Source organism: Typopeltis vanoorti, chromosome 6 (assembly GCF_054136105.1).
Source record: "Typopeltis vanoorti isolate ZY-2024b chromosome 6, IOZ_Tvanoo_1.0, whole genome shotgun sequence".
NCBI lineage: Eukaryota > Metazoa > Arthropoda > Arachnida > Uropygi > Thelyphonidae > Typopeltis > Typopeltis vanoorti.
Window position 1 is genome coordinate 81,749,128 of NC_143554.1, and position 24,228 is coordinate 81,773,355.

Consider the following 24,228-nt stretch of genomic DNA (forward strand, 5'->3'; position numbering starts at 1 on the left):
TGCTAAATTTTTGCAGATTTGGTATGTGTATTAGCATATCACAACTGTCTTAAAAGCCCAACTTTTTGATTCTAAATCTGTTAAAAGCATATTTATAAAATAAAAATTAAAATTATGAAATTTAATTAATAATGTAATTGACAAGTAATCAATTACAAGCTTGTTTCAAGCTTTGATTTATATTGTTTTAGGAGATAAACCTCTTTGATGAAGTGTCAAAATGTGTATATTCATTGAAGAAAGGATAAAACTGGATTCTCCTTTTATACCATGGATCCGATGGAGATTATGGCTCATCTCAAAAGGTGAGTAAAATACAATGAGATAGGATCAAAGTACTTTCTTCTCAACAAGAAGCTGGTATTTTATGCATATGGCTATCCAGATACAATTTGTTTATGGAGAAGATAAGTTATAGAAATGGCTTACCTTTGCAGTAAAAGTTCCAGGTTCTGGTTCTTTGTTGTTAAGGGAGATGAATTAATGTGGGTGAAGGAAAGATTAAGTTTTCAAAAAGTAGATCCCTTTTTCTTCCACAAATGCTTCTTGATAACCAAATCACCAGAGCTCAAACCCTTCATTCTTAATATAATCTCTGTATAGTCACTATAACAAAATTAATTTGCTTTAGGAAGTAATAAATTTAAATTTATTTATTCACTAAAGAGCCTTTGTAACTCAGTTGGTTAAGATGATCCCTTTGGTTGGAAAGACCCCAGGTTCGAATCCCATCTATGTTGTGAGGAACCTTTATCAGGTGTTTTTCAATCAAATGGTGAGTTAGTCAGTCTTTAGGAGGTGGGGGGGGGGGGTTCATCCTTAAAACATGCAAACCAGCCGGAAGAACACATGCAATATACACCTAGCCTACTTCAGGAATAAGGATTAACCAACTTATTAAGAAGATTGGAGAAGAATCAAAATACTCTGATAGTCTTTCTTGACTTCAAGAAAGCCTTCGATAGTATTGACTGGAATCAAATGTTTCACCTCCTAAAAATAATAAAGGTAGATTGGAGAGATAGAAGGCTCATATTTAATCTTTACAAGCATCAAGAAGCCCTAATAGAAGCAGCCAGCAATACAACAAAAACCGCAATAGCAAAAATACGTAGAGGTGTAAGACAGGGGTGCTCTCTTTCACCCATATTGTTTAATCTGTACATTGAAGATGCCATAAATAAACTGAAAGAACTAATAGAAACTGGAATTAAGATAAATGGAATTGATATTAACTGGCTATGGTTTGCAGATGATATAGCAGTTTTAGCTGATAAAGAAAATAAACTGAAAGCCACCCTAACAAAGATGGAAGAAATCTTCACACAGTACAGCCTAAAAATTAATTATAAGAAAACAAAATTATTAATTACAAGTAAAGCAAATCCAATGAAAATAAACCTAGGAATAAATAATAACCTACTACAACAGGCATCCTCTTTTAAATATCTTGGAAGTCTAATCACAGAAGATGGAAGAAACCAATCAGATATTAAAGCACGGATAATCCTAGCCAAAAAAAGCATTCTATAACAGAAGAAACATTTTTACCAGTAAAGGACTTAGCATCCAGCTCAAAAAAAAGACTAGTGAAAACATACATATTGAGCATTGCATTATATGGTTTTGAGTCTTGGACTCTAACAAAACAAGACATGAAAAAGTTGGAGGCATTTGAACTTTGGTGCTGGAGAAAAACGATGAAAATTAGTTGGACAGAAAAGAAAAGTAATGAAGAAGTTCTGAATATAGTTCATGAAGAGCGGTCATTAATGAAGCATATCAATAAAAGAAGAAAAAGCCTAATTGGACACCATTTGAGGCATGGGGGACTGATTACAGAAATAATGGAGGGGACTGTAGAAGGAAAGAGGCGACGAGGCAGACCAAGAATTTCATATATAAATAACATAATGATGCTAACTGGCACTAAGAGTTATGAAGAGATAAAAAGGAAGTCACAAGACAGGATGTTGTGATGTGCTGCTATATTTACCAATTTTTGGATTGATGCGCCAAAGAAGAAGATTCTGTCATATATGGTTTCAAACACCTGTGCAGTGAAGTGTGAGTGTGGGTCTACGCAAAACTAAATCAAGAAGGAAGGAATCACTTTAGGCTATCAAAATGATAAAGTAACCTTTTAGAGCTGAAGGCCCAATTATTGTTTTGAATATTAAAATGCCACAGGCCATGCAAACTAGTTTGATCATAAATACAAATTCATTGGATAATGATTGTTTACAGTGATTAAACCAACTTGGATTCTAACTATATCAAGTTTAGAATACTTTCTTGTTTGTTTCAAGAATACCCATTATTTATACAGATTAAGCTAGTTCATCTTGACATTATTCAAAATGCTGTATTTCAGACATATAGTTTGTCCTTGTGTTAAAATTGAAAAAGCAGCATGTGCTTTCTGGTTTGAAAAGACCTTTGTTCAAATCCTGTCAAGAATGTGAACAACATTTTATGTCTGAAGATAAAGTGAACTTCACCAGAAACTGACTAATCCATCAGATATAGATAGCATTTTTTCCTCCTGAAAACTCTGTTTTTTTGTCTCCCAGAATTTTTTTGCAACCCAAAATTGACATAACAGATTTGCCTTTGGTTCTCAGCTGCATTAGCAAATTCTAACCATCTAGCTCAAGCACATAAACACAACTCTCCATTAATATTACTTGGTGATCAGCATTCATTTTGGTAAATTATGGAGACTACATCCATGTTAGGAATAATTATTTTAATTTCCCAACATTTTGACCTTCATATTAAGGTCATCATCTAGAGCAGGGCTGTCCAAAGCACTGCCTGCAGGCCCCATGTGGCCCACGTGCGATTTTGTGTGACCCACCTGTGGGTTTTGATTTTCACGAGCGAAAAAATAAAATAATAATTTGAATTGAATGCGTATTAGGTATTTTAAGTCTATCATTAATCGATAATCTCGATGTTGATAATTTTATTTGGTGTTTTTACATCACTATATACCCACGTATTTTTCAAATATTAGATGTGTCAAAGAAGCGTTCTTACACTGTTTTGTTCCAACTCTCATGCTCCAGGCGCTCACGGGGAACGTGAGCTCACGATTAGTGCGCAATTAGTGTTGTTCATTTGTTCAGCTTTTGAGGTTGTGTCGCTGCTGCTGCTCACCAAATTACTGGATATGCATTGTGATGCAGCCCTCGGATAATTCTTTTTTTAATGCAACCCTCGAATTACCTTAGGTTGGATAGCCCTGATCTGTATATATGATATACAGATGATGACCTTCATATTAAGGTCATCATCTGGAGTTATCAAACACACACACAAAGACAAGCTATATTACATTTCAAACAGTATGTGAAAATGACAATGATTTGATTAACTGTTATTCTACTGGCCTGATCTCTAGCAAAAAAAAAAAAAACCACTAAAGCTTTTTCCTATTTATAACATCATCAGAGAACAAATTTCATATTAATACTTTTAATAAATTTGTTCTCTGATGATGTTATAAATAGGATATAGCTTTGATGTAATTTTTTCCCCCCACTTTTTTCCACTAGGGATCAGGCCAGTAGAATAATGGTTGATCAAATTATTGTAATTTTCATATTCTGTTTGAAATGCAATATAGCTTGTTTTTGCATGTGTGTGCGTGTGTGTGTGTGCATTTGATAACTCCAGATGATGACCTTAATATGAAGGCCATGGGAAATTAAAGTAGTTATTCCTAACACAATTGAATTCTCCATAATTTACCGAAATGGACAACTCTCATTCATTTATTACATATTCTAAAAATAATATCCTATGATGCAACTTTTATTAATTCTTTCAATTTCATTGGATTCCCTTAAAACATGCCGTAGCAGTTGTGAAAGTTTTAATTCTTCTTTTGTTTTTATTGTAATTATAATTATCTTCGTATAATATTCTGTATGCTTTCGTATAATATTCTGTGTGCTCGTATATAATAGTAAACATGATATAATCCAAAAGACATTTCTTTTGTTTTGAATTGCAGCCAGAGCAATTGAGTTGATGAGGCTAGTATTATATTTGTTAATTGTATGTGTTCATCTTACTGTTTGCTTGTTGTGTGGGATAAAAACCATTGTAACCTTCATATGAGACTAACTCATTCCATCAATTGAAAAAATCTTGTAAATGTTCTTTATGTCCTAGACTAGAATCCAGGTCTGTGCAATCAATGAATGTTGTTGATACTGACATAGCTGTGGATGCTCTTAAACTGAAAAAGCTTCAGTATTAATAAGCATTATTTGAACAGGTGGTGCAACTCACAGTGATAGCAACATTGAATACCTTTATTAGGAGTAGTAGAATCTTGCAGCTTCTTCAGAAATTATTTATGAGATTGAAACAAGCCTCTTTAGAAAAAGTGAAAATAATCCTGCTGTCCCCTAAAATAGTAGTAGTTCCTTTTGGTTAGAAAGATTCAGATTGAAATCCTCTGTGACTTGATCAATTTTGGAGGATTTTTTTTAACTGAAAGTGAGTAGCTGGGCCTATACAAAGGTAGTAGGATGAGTTAAGCTTTCCATTGCATTTTCCCCCTTCTTGTACCACAATGAGAACATGAAATTTACAGATATAATGTGCTTTTTTATATATATATATATATATATATGTGTGTGTGTGTGTGTGTGTGTCACTCCACACCTGTAGCAAATCAATGCTGTGTATAAGCTAGGATCAAGACATATATAATCTGTTGACATTCTTTACTGAAGAGCTACAGATTTGTCGTCTCCAGGGGATACTTCATTGGGAAGGCTGTTTCATAGACTAGGCATAGATGGAATGAGTAGTGAGTGAAAGTTGCAGGCTTGATGGATTAACAGCTGACCTGTAAATAGATGTTGGGCTGTTGCATGTGTTATTGGGGAATGGTGGATTTCAATATTGACGAACAGTACTCATGGAAATATCTGTGGAAAAGACAATTAGAAACAGACTATCTGCGAAACAGTAGCTGGAGAGAGAGAGAGAGGAGTTGTCAGCTGAACTGCTCTCTTATGAACAGCATCAAGAATTAGAGAGGGATTTGTACAGAGTTAGAAGTTGACAGTTGAAAAGACATCTTAATCAAAAAAGGATGCGAAGTTTATTTGGAGGATGAGAATGCTGTAGATGTTATATGTTTGATGCTGCAAAGGCCATAGGTAAGTATCAGTCTGAAAAAGAGCAACATAGTCCTCACTGTTGCATGGAGTGTTATCAAAAAAGAAGAAATTAGGTCTCTTTTTTATGAAGGAGAAAAAAAAAAGACAAAATTGTGTTTTGGAAGCATTTAAGGTGATAGGTTGTCATCACTGTGTTTGAAAGATGAACAGAATTTAGGACGCTAATGTAGATGATCTTGAAGCTTTAAATTATTGAGCACTGCCGTCACCTCAAATACTTCCAAAACACAATTTTGTCTTTTCTTTTTTTCCTCTCTGTCATATGAGTAGGAGGAATAGAGAGTGTACTCCTTAGCAAAACTGTGGACAGAGTTTGAGGTCAGTTAAAGAAGGTTGTTTGTGAGTATTAGGGTGAGTGAAATAATAGACCCCTGAGGAAGAAATCCCTGTATTAGGAGGTAAATATAAAGAGAGAGAGAGAACATCCTCACTCAGATACAGAAAGAGACACTTATCTCATAGTCTTAATTTCCTTCAGCAAGTCACTTATGCATTCTTGCTGTGGAATGAATATGGAACAAATTTTCATCATCATTGTGTCTCAAAAACTTCTATTTAAGAAAGATGAAAAGCCAAACAGCTATTTTTTTCCTGGCGAGGTTGATAAGTTAAGGGGATAAAAATCCCTTATTGTTTTTCAGCCAGTAAGCGAAACTAAGATCAAAAACTACGATCTGAACGTTTCATGCTGACGAACTGTCGGCGGATCCAAGCGTAAGTGACCACTTGGTCGTGCCACACCACGGCAACTCATTGCAAAGGTGGAGCAAGCTCCCTCACTATTCTTGATATTTTCTCATAATGTAAAAACACACAGCTCTTGGAGATGTAGTACTGTTTTACATTATGAGGAAAGGTCACTACCCAGACCGGTTCCAACCTTTTTTTTGAGGTCTCATCAGTGAGTAGCTAGACCTAGAATATCAGAGTTTAAGTGACAAGAACTTGCATACTTTTGCTATACGATTGCCAGAAAGGTGTGTCACTATATTCTGAAAAACAATAAGGGATTTTTATCCCCTTAACTTATCTATTTAAGAAGTTTCTGACAAATATTGATGAAGAAAAAAAGAGTGGAAAATAGTGCCTTTCCAATATCTAGAATTCATTTCCTAGGATTGGCATTGGTCTTTGTTAATGGTGGAAAGCACAAAATAATTAATTCACTCATGTTGATGTTAGTGGAGAAAACACATTGCTAACTCAATTTATTTGGCTAATAAATTATTAATCTAATATTTTGTATCTTAATGGGTACAAAGAAATATATCTAAGCATGTGCATACAGGCACACTATCAGGAAGCAAATGCTGACTGAAAGCTAGGACCATATGGTCCTAACTGGTGATCTCTATGGGTGTGGCAATGGAATCCTGCTGAAGGTCTCAAGGTAATGGTCTCTCAGAATTTTTGCTAAAGTCGTCACAGCCAGTGTTGTTCATATTTGACAGATGTCGCAATGCTAATATAGATTCTAGAAAAAGTCTGTCCAATTTATATCTACCTGTGTATAAAAGGAAGGTTTTGTTCCATGGGATCTGGTGATTTGTATCCATGGCATGGTATGATCTGCTACTTCAGAACAACTGTAGTGCAGTTAATGGACATAGTTTGTGTTCCTCCAGATGGCTATTAGCTCTTCTTCCTATTTGTTTAAAGTATGAACGTTTATAGGAGTAAGGGATGCTGTAGACCAGTGGTCGATATCGACCCCCAGGGGTCGATATAACATTGTTAGGGGTTGATTGGGGGTCGATAGAAAAATATAAGACATTATTGTACGGGTAATATTTAATTCGGTTAACTTGGATTACCTCCATCCTGAATGACAACGCAATTAAGAATGAATCGTGGGAACAGTGATATGAATTGGACCTGTAAGATGGAGTAAGGTCATGAAAATAGTTACTGAGGCCAATCAAGTAGGCCAAAATGACTTATTTACCAATAAATGGATGTTGGTGGTTCCTGCGCGGCGGGAGCAAGATTGCAACACATGCGCTGTTCTTATTTACTTATATTTACACGTATTCGATCCCAGTCTCAATTTTGCGCATCAACATACAAGTGATCATTAATGTTCTAAAATTCATCAACATACATATTATAATTCAATCGTTATTCATTCACGAACTAAACTTCTCTATGTTGAAGAGTTGAGCAGGGCTGATATTAATACCAGTAGTTTATTAATATCACTAGTAATACAAGTGATATTACTAGTGATAGTAATAGTAGCAGTAATTTGTAATATAATAATATATACTATATTATACATACAATAAACACTGTAACTATAAAATAAACAATCTAAAAAGTCACATGGGCATCTTTTTTTGCTTGTCCTATTATATTTACGTAATAGTAAAATAGAGGGGGTCGATAAAAAGTCAAGAAACTCTTGAAGGGGTCGACAGTCAAAGAAGTTTGGCGACCCCTGCTGTAGACGATGGAAGTTTTTTCACTTGGCTATGTTACCAATTATATATTTGGTTTAATCCTTTGGTGATATGACTTCTGTATTACTTCAGTCTAGGTAGTGGCCCTTCCCTTAATGCATAGCTTTATACATGTATGCAAGGAGATGTGCTTTGCATTATGGGAGATACTAAGGCAAGTGATCAGAACTTATTCCACCTTTACCACAAGTTACCCCAGTCCTGAAAATACTTCAGATGCAAACTTTGTTTGTTTACACTTGGATAAAGGATTAAACCAAATATATAATTGAATGCTATAGACATCAGCATTGTTAAGATGATGGAGAGGATCTCATTGGTGAGCAGATAAGGTTAGCTAATTTTTGGCTTGAGGGAAGTCTGTATCTTATATATTATATCTTATATAATACGTGAACTTTTTTGGAGTTGTTTTTGATGTAGGGAATAGCAATGGATTTTTTGTGTTCTGGATTTTAGGAAAAGGGGATTGAGTTGGGTGTTTAATATATTAGCTAAATAAATTTAGTTAGTAATTATTATCTCTAAATGTGTGTTTTCTCCACTGAGCATTCACACAAAAAGTAATTCATTAATGGATTTCACATAAATGAGGTAGTTATTACATTAATTATTTATAAAATATGTATATATTGATAAACAAAGAAAAAACAGATTAAAATTTTTCTAAAATTGAGGTCGGAAAACTGCTGTAACGCTCTTTTAAGGCAAATGTCATCAGTTTTGTATCCAAAGGGCCACTTGTAGTATTCATGCAAGAGAAATAAACATGATTGTATATCAATCTTGATATAATTTGTTCATTAATTTTCAAAATATTATTATTATTATTATTATTGTTGTTGTTGTTGTTCCGGGAAACTCCAAGGAGTCGACAGACTCATCGAGGGAGGCCCTAACATCATGTCTGGAACAACTACTCAACATTCACACAGTATCTATCATATCTTGCTTTGAACTCATTCACGGTTGTAGCACCCATAACAGACTCCGGAAGCTTATTCCACTCATTCACCACTCTCCAAGTAAAAAACCTAGCTCTAACACCCTTGTCAACCACGCTCTTGCCCACCTTCCATGCATGGCCCCTAGTCCTCCCACCACCAGTCATATTTTCAAAAATATCTTCTCGATCAATCTTATAAAAACCCTTCAGTAATTTGAATGTCTCAATCATACACCCCTCCTTCGCCTATCGTCCAATTTCTGCAACCCACAAATCCTCAACCTATTCTCATAAGGTTCATTCCACAGACCTGCTATCATCTTGGTCACTCGTCTCTGGACCCTCTCCACTTCCTCCCCATCACGAAGAAACTCTGGTGCCATAACTGGGCACAGAAGTCCAGATGGGGTCTTATCAAGGTTCGATACAGAGGAACAACAACTTGTTTGTCTCTGCATGTTAAAGTATTTTTCATAAGCCAAGTGATTTGGTGAGCTGTTTTAGTCACTTTTGCAATGTGCCCCCTAAACTTCAACTCCCTATCCACTAGCACTCCCAAATCCCTGGCCTCATCAATCTCCTGGAGTACGGTTCCACCAATGCGATATACTGCTGCTGTTCTTTTCATCCCAAAGTGCATAACCTTACACTTTGCCACATTAAACTGACATCCATTTTTCCTAGCCCAGTCCTCCAAACTATCTAAATGATCCTGTAAAATTTTGACATCCTGTGCACTCACAGTTGCTCTACCCAACTTTGCAGGCTCCCCTTTAAAAAGATGGTTCGCCATCTTTATCAAAGAACGGTAGTATAAAAGAAATGAGTCAGTGTACTAGCTGTGAAATGTACGCTTTGTGCAGTGCGGTCGGAGTGTGGATAGATGATAATAAAGGATTGAATGTGTGTAGAAAATGTAGGGAGAATGAGGAATCGAAGTGTATTTCGGATCGTGAGTGTGATAATTTTGTCAAACTTCAGAATGAAGAAAATAGCGATATGACAAGAAACGGCAAGGTTGTACATGAGAATTATGAGAGTGTGAATGATAGTATTAATGGTTTCTCAGAGAATAAAAAAGATGAGATAGATGCATTGAGTGAGATCGCATTGTTGAATGGTGCGATAGAAAGGGCAAAACAGCAGCTAGAATGCATGAACAAAAGTCGACTGAATGAACCAACCAGTAATAAAAGGTATGACAGGAAAAATAGGCGTATGAATGTGAACATGAACAAAATGAAGGATAGAGTGCTGTATGGAGACTCGTTAGTACGAGGTGTGTTAGTAGAGGATTTGACAAAATCGTACCAACCTGGTGCGACCATAAAGGATGTAACTGAGTCTATTAGAGAGCAAAAGGAAAGGGTGAAAGAAATGATTGTTGTGGCAGGTACGAATGATTTGAAAGGAGATAAAATGGAAATGATAGAAGACCTGAATGAATTGTTTGAGGTAGCAAAAGAAAAGAGTGAGAGAGTTAGAATGATTAGTCTTTTGCCACGGTATGACAGCGAAATGTTTAAAAGGAGGGCCATAATTGCGAATGACTTTATGCGTGGGTTATGTATGACGAGTGGTGTGGAATTTGTGGACGTGTGGAGTGAGTTTGATGGGCTAAAGGATCTATATAAGATGGATGGCCTGCATTTGAATGGTTATGGTGTAAGAAGACTTGAGAGAGTGTTGCTGAATGTAGTGGATGTGCAAATTCAGGGAAACTAGATTTGTTAAGGGGGGGGAGTAGATATACAGTCCTTAGGGAGGCAGTTGAATGTAAGCATGAATATAATATGCTAGAGCAAATAAGGACAACAAACCAGAGTGGGATAGTTAATATAAGGCATCAAGGTAGGGTTGGAGCTAATGGGGGTCTTAAATTCATGTACACTAATACTAGGAGTATTAGGAACAAGAAGGAAGAGTTTTTGGCCATGGTTGGCACTTCCAGACCACAGGTTATTGGTATTAGTGAAACATGGCTGACTGTAGATGATATAGCTAGTGGGATTGAATGTGATGGGTATAGTGTGTTCAGGAATGACAGAGAGAATAAAATGGGGGGAGGAGTATTGTTGATGATAGCTGATGAGCTGCAGCCAAGGAGAATAGAAGTTGAATTGCAGGATAGAGAAAAGAGCACATTTGAGGCCATTTGGTGTGAGATTGTGGCTAGCAGAACTAAATATACAATTGGGTGCTGCTATAGACCAGGTGATGGAAAAGATGGTGGTGACAGTATGCACAAGCAAATAGAAGAAATGAGTGGAAGGAGGGTGATTATTATGGGAGATTTCAACTATGGTCGCATTGATTGGAGTGAGGAGAGGACACACGGGAGGAAGGAATTGGATTTTATGCGGTTATTAAGGGATAACTATCTGCGACAGCATGTAATGGAAAATACTAGGGGTCAGAGAGTGCTTGACCTAGTAATTACATCTGAGGATTTGGCTGTAACAAATATGACCACATTGCCACCAATCGGTAAGAGTGATCATAGGGTCTTGACTTGGGAGGTGGCTAAAGGTGTAGAATTTTCAATTAAGACAGGGTACATGTGGAATTATCGGGCGGGAAAGTATGACAAGCTTAGGAGTTTGATTGGCTCAGTGCCATGGCATGTACAACTGCAAGGACTAGAAGTTGATAGTGCATGGGAGGTAGTTTGGAAGTGCTTGCATGAAGCAATGGCTGACTGTATACCTAGAGTCCGAATAATAAATCAAGTAGGGGTTAAATGGATGAATAACACCATTAAGCTTGAGCTGCAAAAAAAGAAACAATTATGGAGGGAATTTAAGGAGAAAGGTGACTGGCAGGCACATGAACGGTATAAAGCGCAGGCCAGAAGGGTGACGAGTGTGGTAAGAAAAGCAAAAAAGGATTACGAAAGAACATTGGCCATGCAGGCTAAAGAGAATCCTAAACAGTTTTTTAGATATGTAGCAAGTAAAAGGAAAAATGTACATGGCAGAATGATTTTAAAGAATGCCGATGGTAGGGAGGTAACTGAATCAGTTGAGATAGCTGAGTTACTGAGTGAGCACTTTGCAAGAATATATCATCCAGGTGGTGACATTGCAGAAACGAATAAACCAGTAGATTATACAGGAATTGTGGTGAATGAAGTGGAGGTGAGTAGTCTATTGTTGCATAACCTCAATGTCAATACATCTTTGGGATTGGATGGTATACCAGCTCGTGTCGTACGTGAAGCGGCTAAAGAATTGTTAGTACCCTTAACCATTTTTTTTTATTTGAGTCTCGGGATCTGGGTTAGTCCCGAGGGTGTGGAAAGAGGGGAAAATAGTTCCACTGCATAAAGGAGGTTCCAAGACTGCTGTTGTAAATTATCGACCAATTAGCATATCAGGAATCGTTGTCAAGGTCTTGGAGAAATTAGTCGAGAGAAGAATACAGGATTGGATAGATGAAAATGGGATATTGTATGGGGGACAACATGGTTTTGTGAAGGGTAGATCATGCCTCAGTAACTTGCTCACGTTTTATAACACAGTGACGGCTGAACTGGATTGGTGTAATGGGTTTACAGTGATACTACTGGACCTTGCCAAGGCCTTTGACAGGATACCACATGGAACCCTAATCAGTAAACTGGAGCAGATGGGGATAGATATAGGGTTGGTAAGGTGGATAGGAGGGTGGTTGAAGGAGAGATACCAGAGAGTGGTTTATTCAGGAGTGGAGTCAAAAAGACGTCTTGTGACTAGTGGAGTGCTGCAGGGCTCTGTTCTTGGACCACTGCTTTTCAATTTGTTCATCAATGATATTGGAAAGGATTTGAGAGGAAGTGTTCATCAAGTGAACCATCATTATAAAGAATTAAATCTTTAAATTGAGCTTTTTGGCAATTGAACAGATTATATATAACATAAAATGAATTTATCAGACAGAATTCTAAACTTTTTCCAGTATTCGTTATGGTTTCTTATTTTCTGGGATGTATGACAGAGGATGTCATAATTGCCAGAGTAGTCTAACACAAATAAGATTTCATTATTAGTTTTCTCTTTGTTGGTTCCTTCCAGTTTGTTGTTCTATTGTTTGTACTAGAAAATCCGTAATAAATAATGTGTCCTGTTTAATTTTTATATATTTCCTTTATACCATAATTGGAAATACAATAAGGCATGCATCCTTTAATGAGAAAAGAACTGCACTCACCTCTCATGAGAAATCTTTATATGGGTTTATTGAATGTGAGTTAGCCAGTCTTGGACAGTGGTTGATAGATTTTTTTTTCATGGAAAGTCAGGTTTTCCTCCCATAAAACATGCAGACTGGCCAGAAAATGCATGCAGTTGCAAAAAAAAATATGGTGTAGTAACAGAGAGCAGCTTGTGTATTGTAAATGATGGATTGTGTGGGTGTTGTAGAGAATGGTTTCCCACAATGAGTCCCGGGATTCTTGAGGTGTAATATAATAATAATAATGTACCCATTAAAGTAGACCAAATTATATGTTTGTGTGGTCTAGTTGACCAAGTGGAATAGTATACCTTCTCTCCAACCACTAGACAGTGAGTATAAGTCCTGTTGCAGGCATGGATGTTTGAATGTCTTTAGATAGGAGATGAATTTTCATTGTCCAGCGTGAGATCACTACTCTGCTTATTGGAGGCCTGAAGTGGCTTGAAAAGTTTCATGTTTGGTTTCTAGGGCAGAGTTTCCAGATTATGCCAGTGTATAGCTTTATAACCTTTTGTGGATAAGAGTCTTATTAACAAAAAGTGACAGAAGGTGGTGATAAAGAATGTTTTTGACTTTCACTATAGAGAATTTGTAAGTACCATAGGAAAGTGTCATAGTGGATAGTTTGCTATAGTGAATTTTGTTTAGCATGCATTTTACCTTTGAGGCTTCTGTTCAGAATTTTCAGTAGTTGTAGTTAGTGATTTTTGTTATGACAGGTGTTTTTTAATATGTGGATAGGCATATTTAGCAAAATGCATAGGCACATGTTAGTTTCATTTTGGCTATGTGTATGTTTTTCCTCAACTGAGATGGACTCGACAGATTTGATTGAAATTTAGCATTTGGGATCCTTACACAAATTTACCAAACCATGTCAGTTTTCATTTGCAAGGACAAGATTTGGCAAAACATTTTGAAATGAAACAGAGAAATAATTCTGCTCTAGTTGCAGAATTTGGGAAACTTTTTAATTTAGAATGGCCTTGATATTTATTCAGTCATCTCAAATTTGGTTTCATTTAGACATTTTGCAGAACAGTTTTTTTGGCAGAAATGATCCTTATGGTAATTTGCAGCATTATCTCACTTTTGATTTTGGTTGGGCTTTTGGTGGCAAAAGTTAGACAAAAGAATATTTTTATGCCTAGAATAAATATGGAAAAAATGGCTTACGTTCAGATCTGAAAATGATGTCACTATATAGTTGTTAGAAGTTTTTTCACTTGGTTAGACCATAATAAAATTAGTTTAATCCTTTATCAAAGTGTAAGCAAATGAAGTTTGCACCTGAAGTATCTTCAGGACTGAGGCAACTCGTAAAGGTGGTCCAAACTCTCATCACTCCCTGTCTTAGTATCTACCATATTGCAAAGCACGTCTCCTTGCAGACATGCATAATGCATTAAGGGAATGGCTACTACCTAGACCGGTTTCGACCTTTATTGAGGTCTCGACAGTGGGAGCCAGAGGTGGTGATACTAAGGTGGAAGCAATGGAGAAGTCATATTTACCCATAAGAGTTGCCAAAAGTAAATATAAATATGACTTCTCTATTGCTTCCACCTTAGTATCACCACCCCTGAGTCTGGCTCCCACTGATGAGATCTCAGTGAAGGTCGAAATCGGTCTGGATAGTGACCCTTCCCTTAATGCATAGCATTATACATGTCTGCAAGGAGATGTGCTTTGCATTATGGGAGATACTAAGACAGATACTTTATTTTACTTTACCACGAGTTGCCTCAGTCCTGAAGATACTTCAGGTGCAAACTTTGTTTACTTACACTTGGATAAAGGATTAAATTAAATTTATTTTGTCACTATATAGGAATACTACAGTGAAACTCATTCATTATATGATGTGTGCTTTATTTTATCCCTGTGAAAGATAAATGTTTTATTGAAGTTTTATTTATTCAGTATATTTTACATATCTCTCAGATATAAATGCCATATTGTTAATTTTTTGAAAGTTAAAGCATAATGAAGTTTTATTTATTCAGGCAACAGCATTGTTATTTTTTTTTTCTTCTCCCTTTAACAGGTTTAAACGGAAATGTTTGAAGATTCCCAAGGTAATATATTCAAATAGTCTGTAACATATGGTCCAAAATTGTACTCCCTCATGCTAGGAAGCTACAATGGAATTGTGCGGTGCCTTTCATAATAGGATTTTCTTGTTTATGTGTGCCTGTATCTCTGGGATATTATTTGCCCTTGTTTGGAGAAAGTATGAACAGACAGTACAACTATCAATGGTTTATAGTCACTATTCAGCAGCCTTACATAGTACTGGTTATAACAAGTGGTTAGAGTCTCAGGGATATGAGCAGAAACGTGTTTCTGAAGAAGTTGTTTATGAAAAGATAACAAGCCTTAGAAAAATGGAAAATAAATTCCTTTTTGACAGTGTTTCTGTATTATGTTTAATATTTGTAAAATCCCATAAGAATGCTGAAGCAATCAAAAATACATGGTCTAAACATTGCAATTATGTAGTTTTCTTTGGCTCATTTATGGATGAAAACATTCCAGTTTTTAAAGTTCCATTTGCAGGATCTTTTGAGTCGTTTTGTTATGCATCTGTTCACATCTGGAAAAAATATAGAAACTCCTTCAAGTGGGTGCTTATTGTAGATGACATGACTTTTGCACTAGTTGAAAATCTTCGTTATTATGTTGCACCTTTGAACAGCAGTTGGCCTTTTTATCTTGGACATCCAGTAAAAGATTTCTCAGATGTCTACAATCTTGGAACTGCAGGTATTGCATTAAGTGCTGGCACTATGGCTTTGCTATATGAAGAGTTTCCTGATGGAAAAAGTTGTTCAGACACTGCCAGTCCATCATGGAATTATGATCAAGGTATCGGAAAATTTCTTAAGAAATTTGGAACTACACCTCTTGATACAAGAGATTCATATTTACGTGGACGCTTTAATCCATTTTCTGTTGAAAAGATGCTGATTCCTGGTTCTATTTCAGTATTTGAATCTTACTGGAGAACTAGCATGTTTCTAAGCAATGAGGTAAGAATATCATATATGTAATAGTTAATTTTTTTTTTTAGTACAGATTATTATTATTATTATTTCCCAAGACCTCATGGAGTCAAAGACTCATCTGGGAGGTCCTTTTATCACACACACACACATCTCATTATACCGTGTCTTAAACACACTCAAACTCCTTGCAGACACCACACTCTCAGGCAAGGCATTCCAATCATTCACAACTCTGCACGAAAAAAACCTGCCTCTCACTCCCCTACTCACACCCTCTTTATACAGTTTCCAGGGATGACCTCTGGTTCTCCCCTGATCTCCCACTATTCTCTGTAGAACTTCTCCACCATTGATCTTATAACAACCCCTTACCAACTTGTAGGTCTCTATCATATCTCCCCTCTTCCTTCTCTCCACCAGACTCTGCAAATTACATCTTCTCAATCTTTCCTCATACTCAACATTCCAGAGGTCAGAAACTACCTTAGTCAGTTGCCTTTGGACCCTTTCCAACATCTCTTCATCCTTCTGAAAACCCGGTGACCAAATCTGAGCACAATAGTCCATGTGTGGCCTAATCAAAGCTTTATACAATGGAACAAGAATCTCCTTATTTCTACACGTTAGTGTCCTCCAAATCATTCCCAGAAGTCTTTGTGTTGTCTTCACAATTTTGGCGATTTGTCCCCTAAATTTTAGATCCTTATCCACTATCACCCCCAGATCTCTTATTTCCTCTACCTCCAACAATATATTCTCACCAAGCATAAATTCTGCATCCCATCTTTGTTTTCCAAATTTTAAAACCTTACATTTTGCAACATTGAACTTACATCCCCATTTGCTTGCCCAATCACTCAATTTATTCAAGTCTTCTTGCAAGGCCACAACATCTTCACTACTCTTTATGGTTCTTCCCAACTTTGCATCATCTGCAAACAACTGAATATCTCCATCCAAATCTTTGCCAATATCATTAATATACAAGTTAAATAGTAATGGCCCTAAAACAGACCCCTGAGGCACTTCACTAGTGTCTTTCCTTTTCCTGGATATCGCACCCCCCATACACAACTTGTTGATACCTATCAGATAGCCAGTTTCCAATTCAATGCACTAATCTAATATCCAACCCCATCTGCTCTAGTTTGACTGTCAACTTATCATGAGGTACTCTATCAAAAGCCTTTGCAAAATCCAAGTATATTACTGTGTATCCTTCTCCTCTGTCCAAGGATGCAGTCACTTTATTGTAATAACTAAGTAGATTACTAAAACATGACCTCCCTTTAGAAAATCCATGCTGTCCATCAAAGATTAGACCATTGTTGTCAACCCAACTCTGGATCCTAGTTCTCACAAGCTTCTCCAACAACTTAACCACAACACCTGACACAGAGATAGGCCTATAGTTTGATGCTTGAGTTCGATCACCTCCTTTATGAAGTGGCACAATCTTCCCCTCCTTCCACTCTTTAGGAACTTGACCAAGTGCAAGACTCGTATTAAAAAAATATATCAAGGCAGGTGTCAACTCTCTGGCACTTTCCTTCAGAATATGCAGTGATATATTATTAAGTCCCATCCCACAGCTTTATTTACATCTAGTTTACTCAACTCCCCATACACCTCTTGCTTACTTACAGTCAATCTCTCCTCCCCGTCATCAACTGCTCTCAATCTCTCCATGAAGTCACATTCACAAGATTGAAAGATCTTTATGAACTGCTCATTAAGTATCTCCACCACACACCCTGCAACAGCTGTCTTTATACCATTTCCTCCAATCAATGTCATCCTTCCATAATCATTCCTTCTTTTGCTGGCTACATATCGAAAGAACTCCCTAGGATTCTTTTTGGCTTCATTAGCCAACTGCTGTTCATACCTCTCTTTAGCTACTCTCACCAACCAAGTCACCCTCCTTGCCTGGTCTTTGTAGACCTCATGAAATTGGTTACTTCCACTTCTCTTATGCTGCCTCCAGTGCTGCCACAATGCCCTTTTTTCTCTGTATCACATGCTTAATCTCTTTATTCACCCATCTCACACCTAACTTATTTAACCTTCTCACCCTTGGAATACATTTTGACATTGCATCTACTAAATAGTTTTTGAAAATCCTCCAAGCTGCATTGATCTCTTTTCCAGCTAATTCCTCATTCCATGCTACACCCGCAAGCTGTCTCCTGAGCTCTTCATAATCAGCCCCCCCTTGTAGTTCCACATATACCCTTTTTTCACAGGGGTCCTTGCACTGCTGGCAACCACCAGGTAATCACCTCATGATCACTTTCACCAATTGGTGGATGATTTGACACCTCATTTATAATTACATCCTCTGATGAGATGACCAAATCCAAGACCCTTAATCCTCGTGTGCCCTCTGTTACATACTGTCTGAGGTAGTTATCCCTCAAAAACTCAACAAACTCATTTTCTTTACTTCCAGTTGCTATCTCTTCATTCCAGTGTATATTGCCATAATTAAAATCACCCATAATGATTACCCTTTTCTTATTTGCTTGGCTTATTTGATTATACATTTCACTATCACCACCATCCACATTACCAGGTCTATAACAACATCCCACCAAGTATTTGATTCTATTCACCTCTATCTCACACTATACTGCCTCAAAACCACTGGCCCTATTTCCCTCTTGCATCTCTACCTTGTATGGGCATAACTCTCTCTATCATCAATTGCACTCCCCCCCCCCTCCCTTTTTACCCCTTCTATCCTCACGAAACATATCATACCCTTCCATCTCTATTCCTGTGTGGATGCCATCCTCATCTAACAATGTCTCACTTATTCCGACAATCTTTGGGTGAACAGACGCAATTAGTGCAACCATTTCATCCGCCTTGTTTCTTATACTTCTAGCATTGGTATACAAACACAACAGCTCATTTCTAGATCTACAGCTAGTTCCACTGATACCACTCACTCGATGTGATCTCTCCATGCTGGACTGGGGCCATTTCCCTTTCTGCTTCTTCATTTTAGAACCCTTTTCAATTTCATCTGTTTCCTCTTGATCCCTGGTCATCCCATTTCTTTCCTGCCTACACATGCTCCCACCTCCTCTTGGAGCATCCACCTTTCTCATGCTGTGTACCCCCTGTCCACCCTGAGCCTCCCCATTTCCCTGCTCCTCTTGCACACCCATTCTCTCATTTTCTATACTCATACCACTCACTTCCCCATTCATTTCTACTTCTTCAATCTCTCCTGTCTTACTCTCCTGCTCTTCCACATCACTCCCCTCTCGATCCGATTCATTCTCGCTATTCTCTTCTCTACCTTCCAGCAGCAGTCTCTCCAAGCGACTCACACCATAACCACTCAAATGCAGTCCATCCCTCCCATACAGCTCACTTCGTCCCTCAAACTCATTCCACACATTAACAAACTGTACTCCCATCTCCTCACACATTTCAGCCAGAATATCATTCATAATCCTTGCTCTCCGCCTCATTTCACCACAATCATTCCTAGGCAACACACTGACTACCCTTCCTGTCACACTATTCTCTTTTATCTTTCCAGGCAGCCTCCTGACATTCATTCTGACATGCTCTTTGTTCTCTCTCAAATCATTTGTACCAATTAATACAATTAACTCTTTTGCTCGCTCCCACCTCATATCCAATGCCTCAATCACTCTACTCATTTTACCGCCTGGAAAACATACCTTGTGCATTTTATCCTCTAGCACACTTTAATAATGGAGTCGCCATACAATGCCACTCGCTCATCTTTCGTTAACTCTTTCATGCCATCATGATTTATTTTAATAGTTTTGACCTGAATTCTCTTAATTTCATTCTGCATCCAATTCATTTCTTCCCTTGTCCAATCCAATTCACTTTCCGAATCTCGCGACACATTCTCTCTCTCTCTCTATCATTAAATCTTTCTAACTCTAAACCCCCTCTTCTCATTTCCCTCTCGTTCATCCTTCTTTGTTTCCGTACTTTTGGTCCAACATACATCCAACTTTCACTATCATTCTTCTCACTTTCACTCTCATTTATCTTTCTTTGTTTCCGTACTTTCGGACTAACATGCGTCCAACTTTCGCTGTCATTCTTCTCACTTTTACTCTCATTCATCTTTCTTTGTTTCAGTACTTTCAGTCCAACTTTCGCCATCATTCATTCTTTTTTCGCTATCATTTATTGTTTCGATTTTTTTCACTTGCGATTTCTGCGTCACGCCATTTCTACTCTCATTTGTTCTCTCAATTTCGTTATCTTTCCACCACTCGCACCTCACTTTCGTCCCTTTTAACATCCATTACGGTTTTCAAATCGCTCTTTTTCTTTTTTCCTGATTTTTTAACATTTTTTCGCCTCTCTTTCTCACCATCTTCTCTTTCAAACGTGCACTCGCGACACAATCGTTACTAACACTTTCTGTCATCAATTTCATATTTGTATTCATCAGTTCCTCATTCAGGTCACACTTTGCACACACCCTTCTTCCATCCACAAATCATTTATGTAATCGAAGGAATACATATAACAGACCTCACACTTAACGAAACGACTGAAATCTAAATTAAAATCATGGAATGACAATGCCTCTGCCATTTCCCCCCCCCCCCTGCAGGTTACTAGGTCTAATAATAACAATTTCGTAATTAAGTTTAGGCAAGAAAAATCCCCCACACTAATAATACCGGTAGTGCACAACGTTTACAGCTGTTCTTACTCAAACAATTACACATATATAATTAATTATTCCTAGAATCAAATCTATAATAGATGAAAATCTATTGTTATTAAGTTATTACTGCAGTTATTAGGCTGCTGGTAAAATATTGCATCTAATTTGCTAAATTGTATACCCTTGCTTTCCAAATAAACAAACCAACAGACAAAATAAACAACATCATGATCATCAAATTCCTGATATGTACCCATAAGGAATATACAGAATACTAACATCATTCTAATACTATCTTATCTTAGAATTCCAAAATAAAAGATCAACCATTACCAGAATCTTGACAATAAATTTATTTGTCAAGATTCTGGTATTGTTAGATCTTTTATTTTTGAAATTCTAAGATATTTCTAACTGTTTGATAGAAAGGCATATGACAACGTGGCAAGAGATGCTGTTCAGAACACTATAATTATATAGGAGTAAATAGGACATTATACAGAGCAATACATAGTCTGTATTTAAGTTGTGAATCAGCTGTTACAATTGAAGGAAGTATAGGAAAGTGGTTTGGTGTAAAATTGGGTGTAAAACAATGTTGCACTCTATTTCCTCTCTTATTCATCCTCTATATGAATCATAATGAAAAAGTGGCATTAAACCTGATATCAGAATTGGGGATATCAAGCTTAGTTCTTTGCTTTATGTAAATGATATTGTCTTCCTAAACAAATTAGTGCTAGGATTCATAACTATACTGAATAACAGCTGTAAAAATTTGGCATGAAAGAATTTACAATAAAAAAGACAATCTATGAAAATAGGCAGAAATTTGGAGAACTTCAACTGCATTTACAATAGATAACCCATAGAACTAGTAAAATATTTCAGCTATTTAGGCACAGCGTTTAGTGAAGATGACAAATTAAATATGAAAGTAGACTATAGAATTAGTAAAGATGGTATAGCAGGGAGTCAGCTGAATAAATTTATATAGAATAATAGATATCCAGCAGGTGCATATCATTATTATTAGCTGTACCATTTCCTCTAGATTTTCTGCAAGCATTTCTGTATATCTGTTTTTCATTAAAAAAAAAAAACTTAAAAAATAATAATTTCACCTATTCTGGAAGATTGTAAACATATTAATACCTTTTCTGGTTAAATAAATCCAACCCGACAAATTTTTTTCCCAGCAGATTAATCTGCGAGCAACATAAAAACAATGCCGATTGTTTATTTTATTATTATATTTTTTATGTCTTTCAACCCACAAAAGGTTGAAAAATGCAAAATATGTTAGCACAGTGCATTGGTTTTGATATTTTCTGCTTTTATTAATTTTATACATTTTTTTGTATTTTTTTAATTTATTTCTGCATATCTAGAAGCCCTACTCTAGAACTTTTTAAGCCACTTCAGGCCTTCAGTGAAATTTACCTCTCCCATCTAAAGACAGTCAAAACATCTATGCCTGTGCAGGATTCAAACTGATAGTCTATTAGTTGAAGAGTGGATACTCCAACCACTTTGCCAATTAGGTTGGCAGATGTCATGTACATCTTACCTCCTTCCATTCAGATCCTTTTCTGTTATTCTATTTTTATTATACATTTGATATTTATAGTACACAGTCAAAATTCTTTCTCTAATCATAGTGCAAGAGAATAATACCACTTTGCTGCATGTAAGCTTTACTTACTCATTCATATATATGTATATACACACACATATATAAATTGTTAAATATCAGATCAGTGTTTAAGGGCACATTTGTTAGTATTTAGAAATTCTGTATCTGAATTTTAGCAGTTTGATCGCTAATAGTTTAGTACTGTTAAAGAGAGGAAACTTTTTTTTAATATTTAAAACCTAACTGAATACAACAAAATACAGTAGTTAAACTGTTTCTTCCATTTATTGAAACATAAATGTATGTTACATAAGTTTATCATGTATGCATATATCAAACTTATCTTGATTCATGATATTTCATTTTGAATTTTTGTAGGGTGCGAACTGCTGTAGTGATCATGCTGTTACTTTCCATGATGTCGATTATACCAAGATGTACTTGTTAGAATACCTTTTATATCACCTTGCAGTCTTTTCAAACAGTCCTAAAGGACTAGGCAATTTTCCACCTCAGGTACCTCTGACTAGTAAAGTACCAAATCCATTGGACAACATGATAGATGATTATGGGCATGGTAAAGCATATATACACCTTATCAGAAGTAGGACAAAACTGAAGAAGCAGCAGGAAGCATCATCTTCATTAAAAAGTGATGATAATGACAACATTTTGGTAAAGATATGGAGTGAGTTATTTGGAAGCTGACATAATTATATTTTTATAGTTATAAAATAACTGAGAAAGAAAACCATATAGCTTCATTTGAAAATTTAAATCTCATCTGACCTTTAAAACATTTCAATTATTTATTTAAATTTTAATAAAGCATCATAAAAATAAAACAGGCTATTACAAAAATGCATTCTTGTTTATGAACTTTGATTATAGCTTACCAGATTCAGAAAAGTTCTAAAGCACTGGAAATAGAATTATTAAAATTTTTATTTGTATAATCTGCTGTTGGTGATTTTATATTATATCAGTGACTGACACTATGTAAAAAAAAAGAAAAAAAGACATTTCAAAATCTGGCTGAGATGGTAAAAGACCTCAACATTATATATATATATATATATATATATATATATATATATATATATATATTTATTTATTTATTTATTTATTTTTACACATAATATATATTTGCAGTTTCAGAAGAAATTCACTCAGATCAGTGGATTATTTAAAAATTTTAAAACGGCAGTTATTTGTTTATAATAGTTACATGTAAACTGAAACTAGAATTTGCTATACCATACCATTGTTTGAGAGATAAATTAACTATGCAACAAAGAAAAATCATACAGCTTTAGGAAATGTTTTTTTTTGTTTTAATTTTTCATTTTTCAGATGCTCTTTTATATAACTTATTTTTATATTAACCTCACATATGAGATATCACACAAGTGCTGTATGTCTTGAGTGGTATTCATGTTTGTGGTATAGTGGGTGGCAATTTGCCTTGGTCTCTAAAAGAGTTGGAGGAGAAAACTTATTGTGATGCATGAAAAATGGAGAAGTTGCATGAACCAGAAGGTTTGACTCCTGTTTTAGCAAGAAGCAAATGTTATGTATTTGATCCTTTCATTTTTTTTTTTTTTTTTTTTTTTTTGTGGATTTCTGTGTAGGCTGAGTGCAAAGCTGGAGTTTTTGACTTCAGTTACTTAAGATGTACCAAATATGTATCTTGGATTGCTTTGACACATTTGTTGAAGAACAGGGTGTGAATAGTGGTTGAGGATAATGATTTTGTTATTTCCCAGCCAGAGTTAAATTTCACTGCTAATTACAGAACATTCCTGCATAATGACAGTTAACATCATACATGTTCCATGCATTTGATGTATGCATTCTTCTGTATTTGTAAAAAAATACAATTGTATTTGGTTCATTCTTTCATGAACAGTTTAAGTTGTTTTGTATCTCTTTTATTCACCCTGAAAAAGCCAAAGCTAAGTTGGCAAAATGTGTTGGTATTTCTTACTTAGCATCAATTAAAATCCTTTGCCCAATATAAAACCCATTTTATGTCAATTTTTCTTAGTAGTTGGGTATTGTGGGGGGTAAGGGCTTCATTCC

At 36.1% G+C, this 24,228-nt stretch overlaps 1 protein-coding gene across 1 annotated transcript; it reads left to right on the forward strand.

Annotated features, from left to right (window-relative positions):
- The first annotated feature begins 214 nt into the window (after positions 1 to 214).
- On the forward strand, positions 215 to 23,043 carry LOC150105636 (glycoprotein-N-acetylgalactosamine 3-beta-galactosyltransferase 1-like). Its single transcript, XM_090394958.1, has 3 exons — positions 215 to 305; positions 14,872 to 15,856; positions 22,525 to 23,043. Exons 2-3 carry the CDS (start codon positions 14,969 to 14,971, stop codon positions 22,852 to 22,854), a joined length of 1,218 nt encoding a protein of 405 aa, XP_090251084.1. The 5' UTR covers positions 215 to 305; positions 14,872 to 14,968; the 3' UTR covers positions 22,855 to 23,043.
- The last annotated feature ends 1,185 nt before the right edge of the window (positions 23,044 to 24,228 follow it).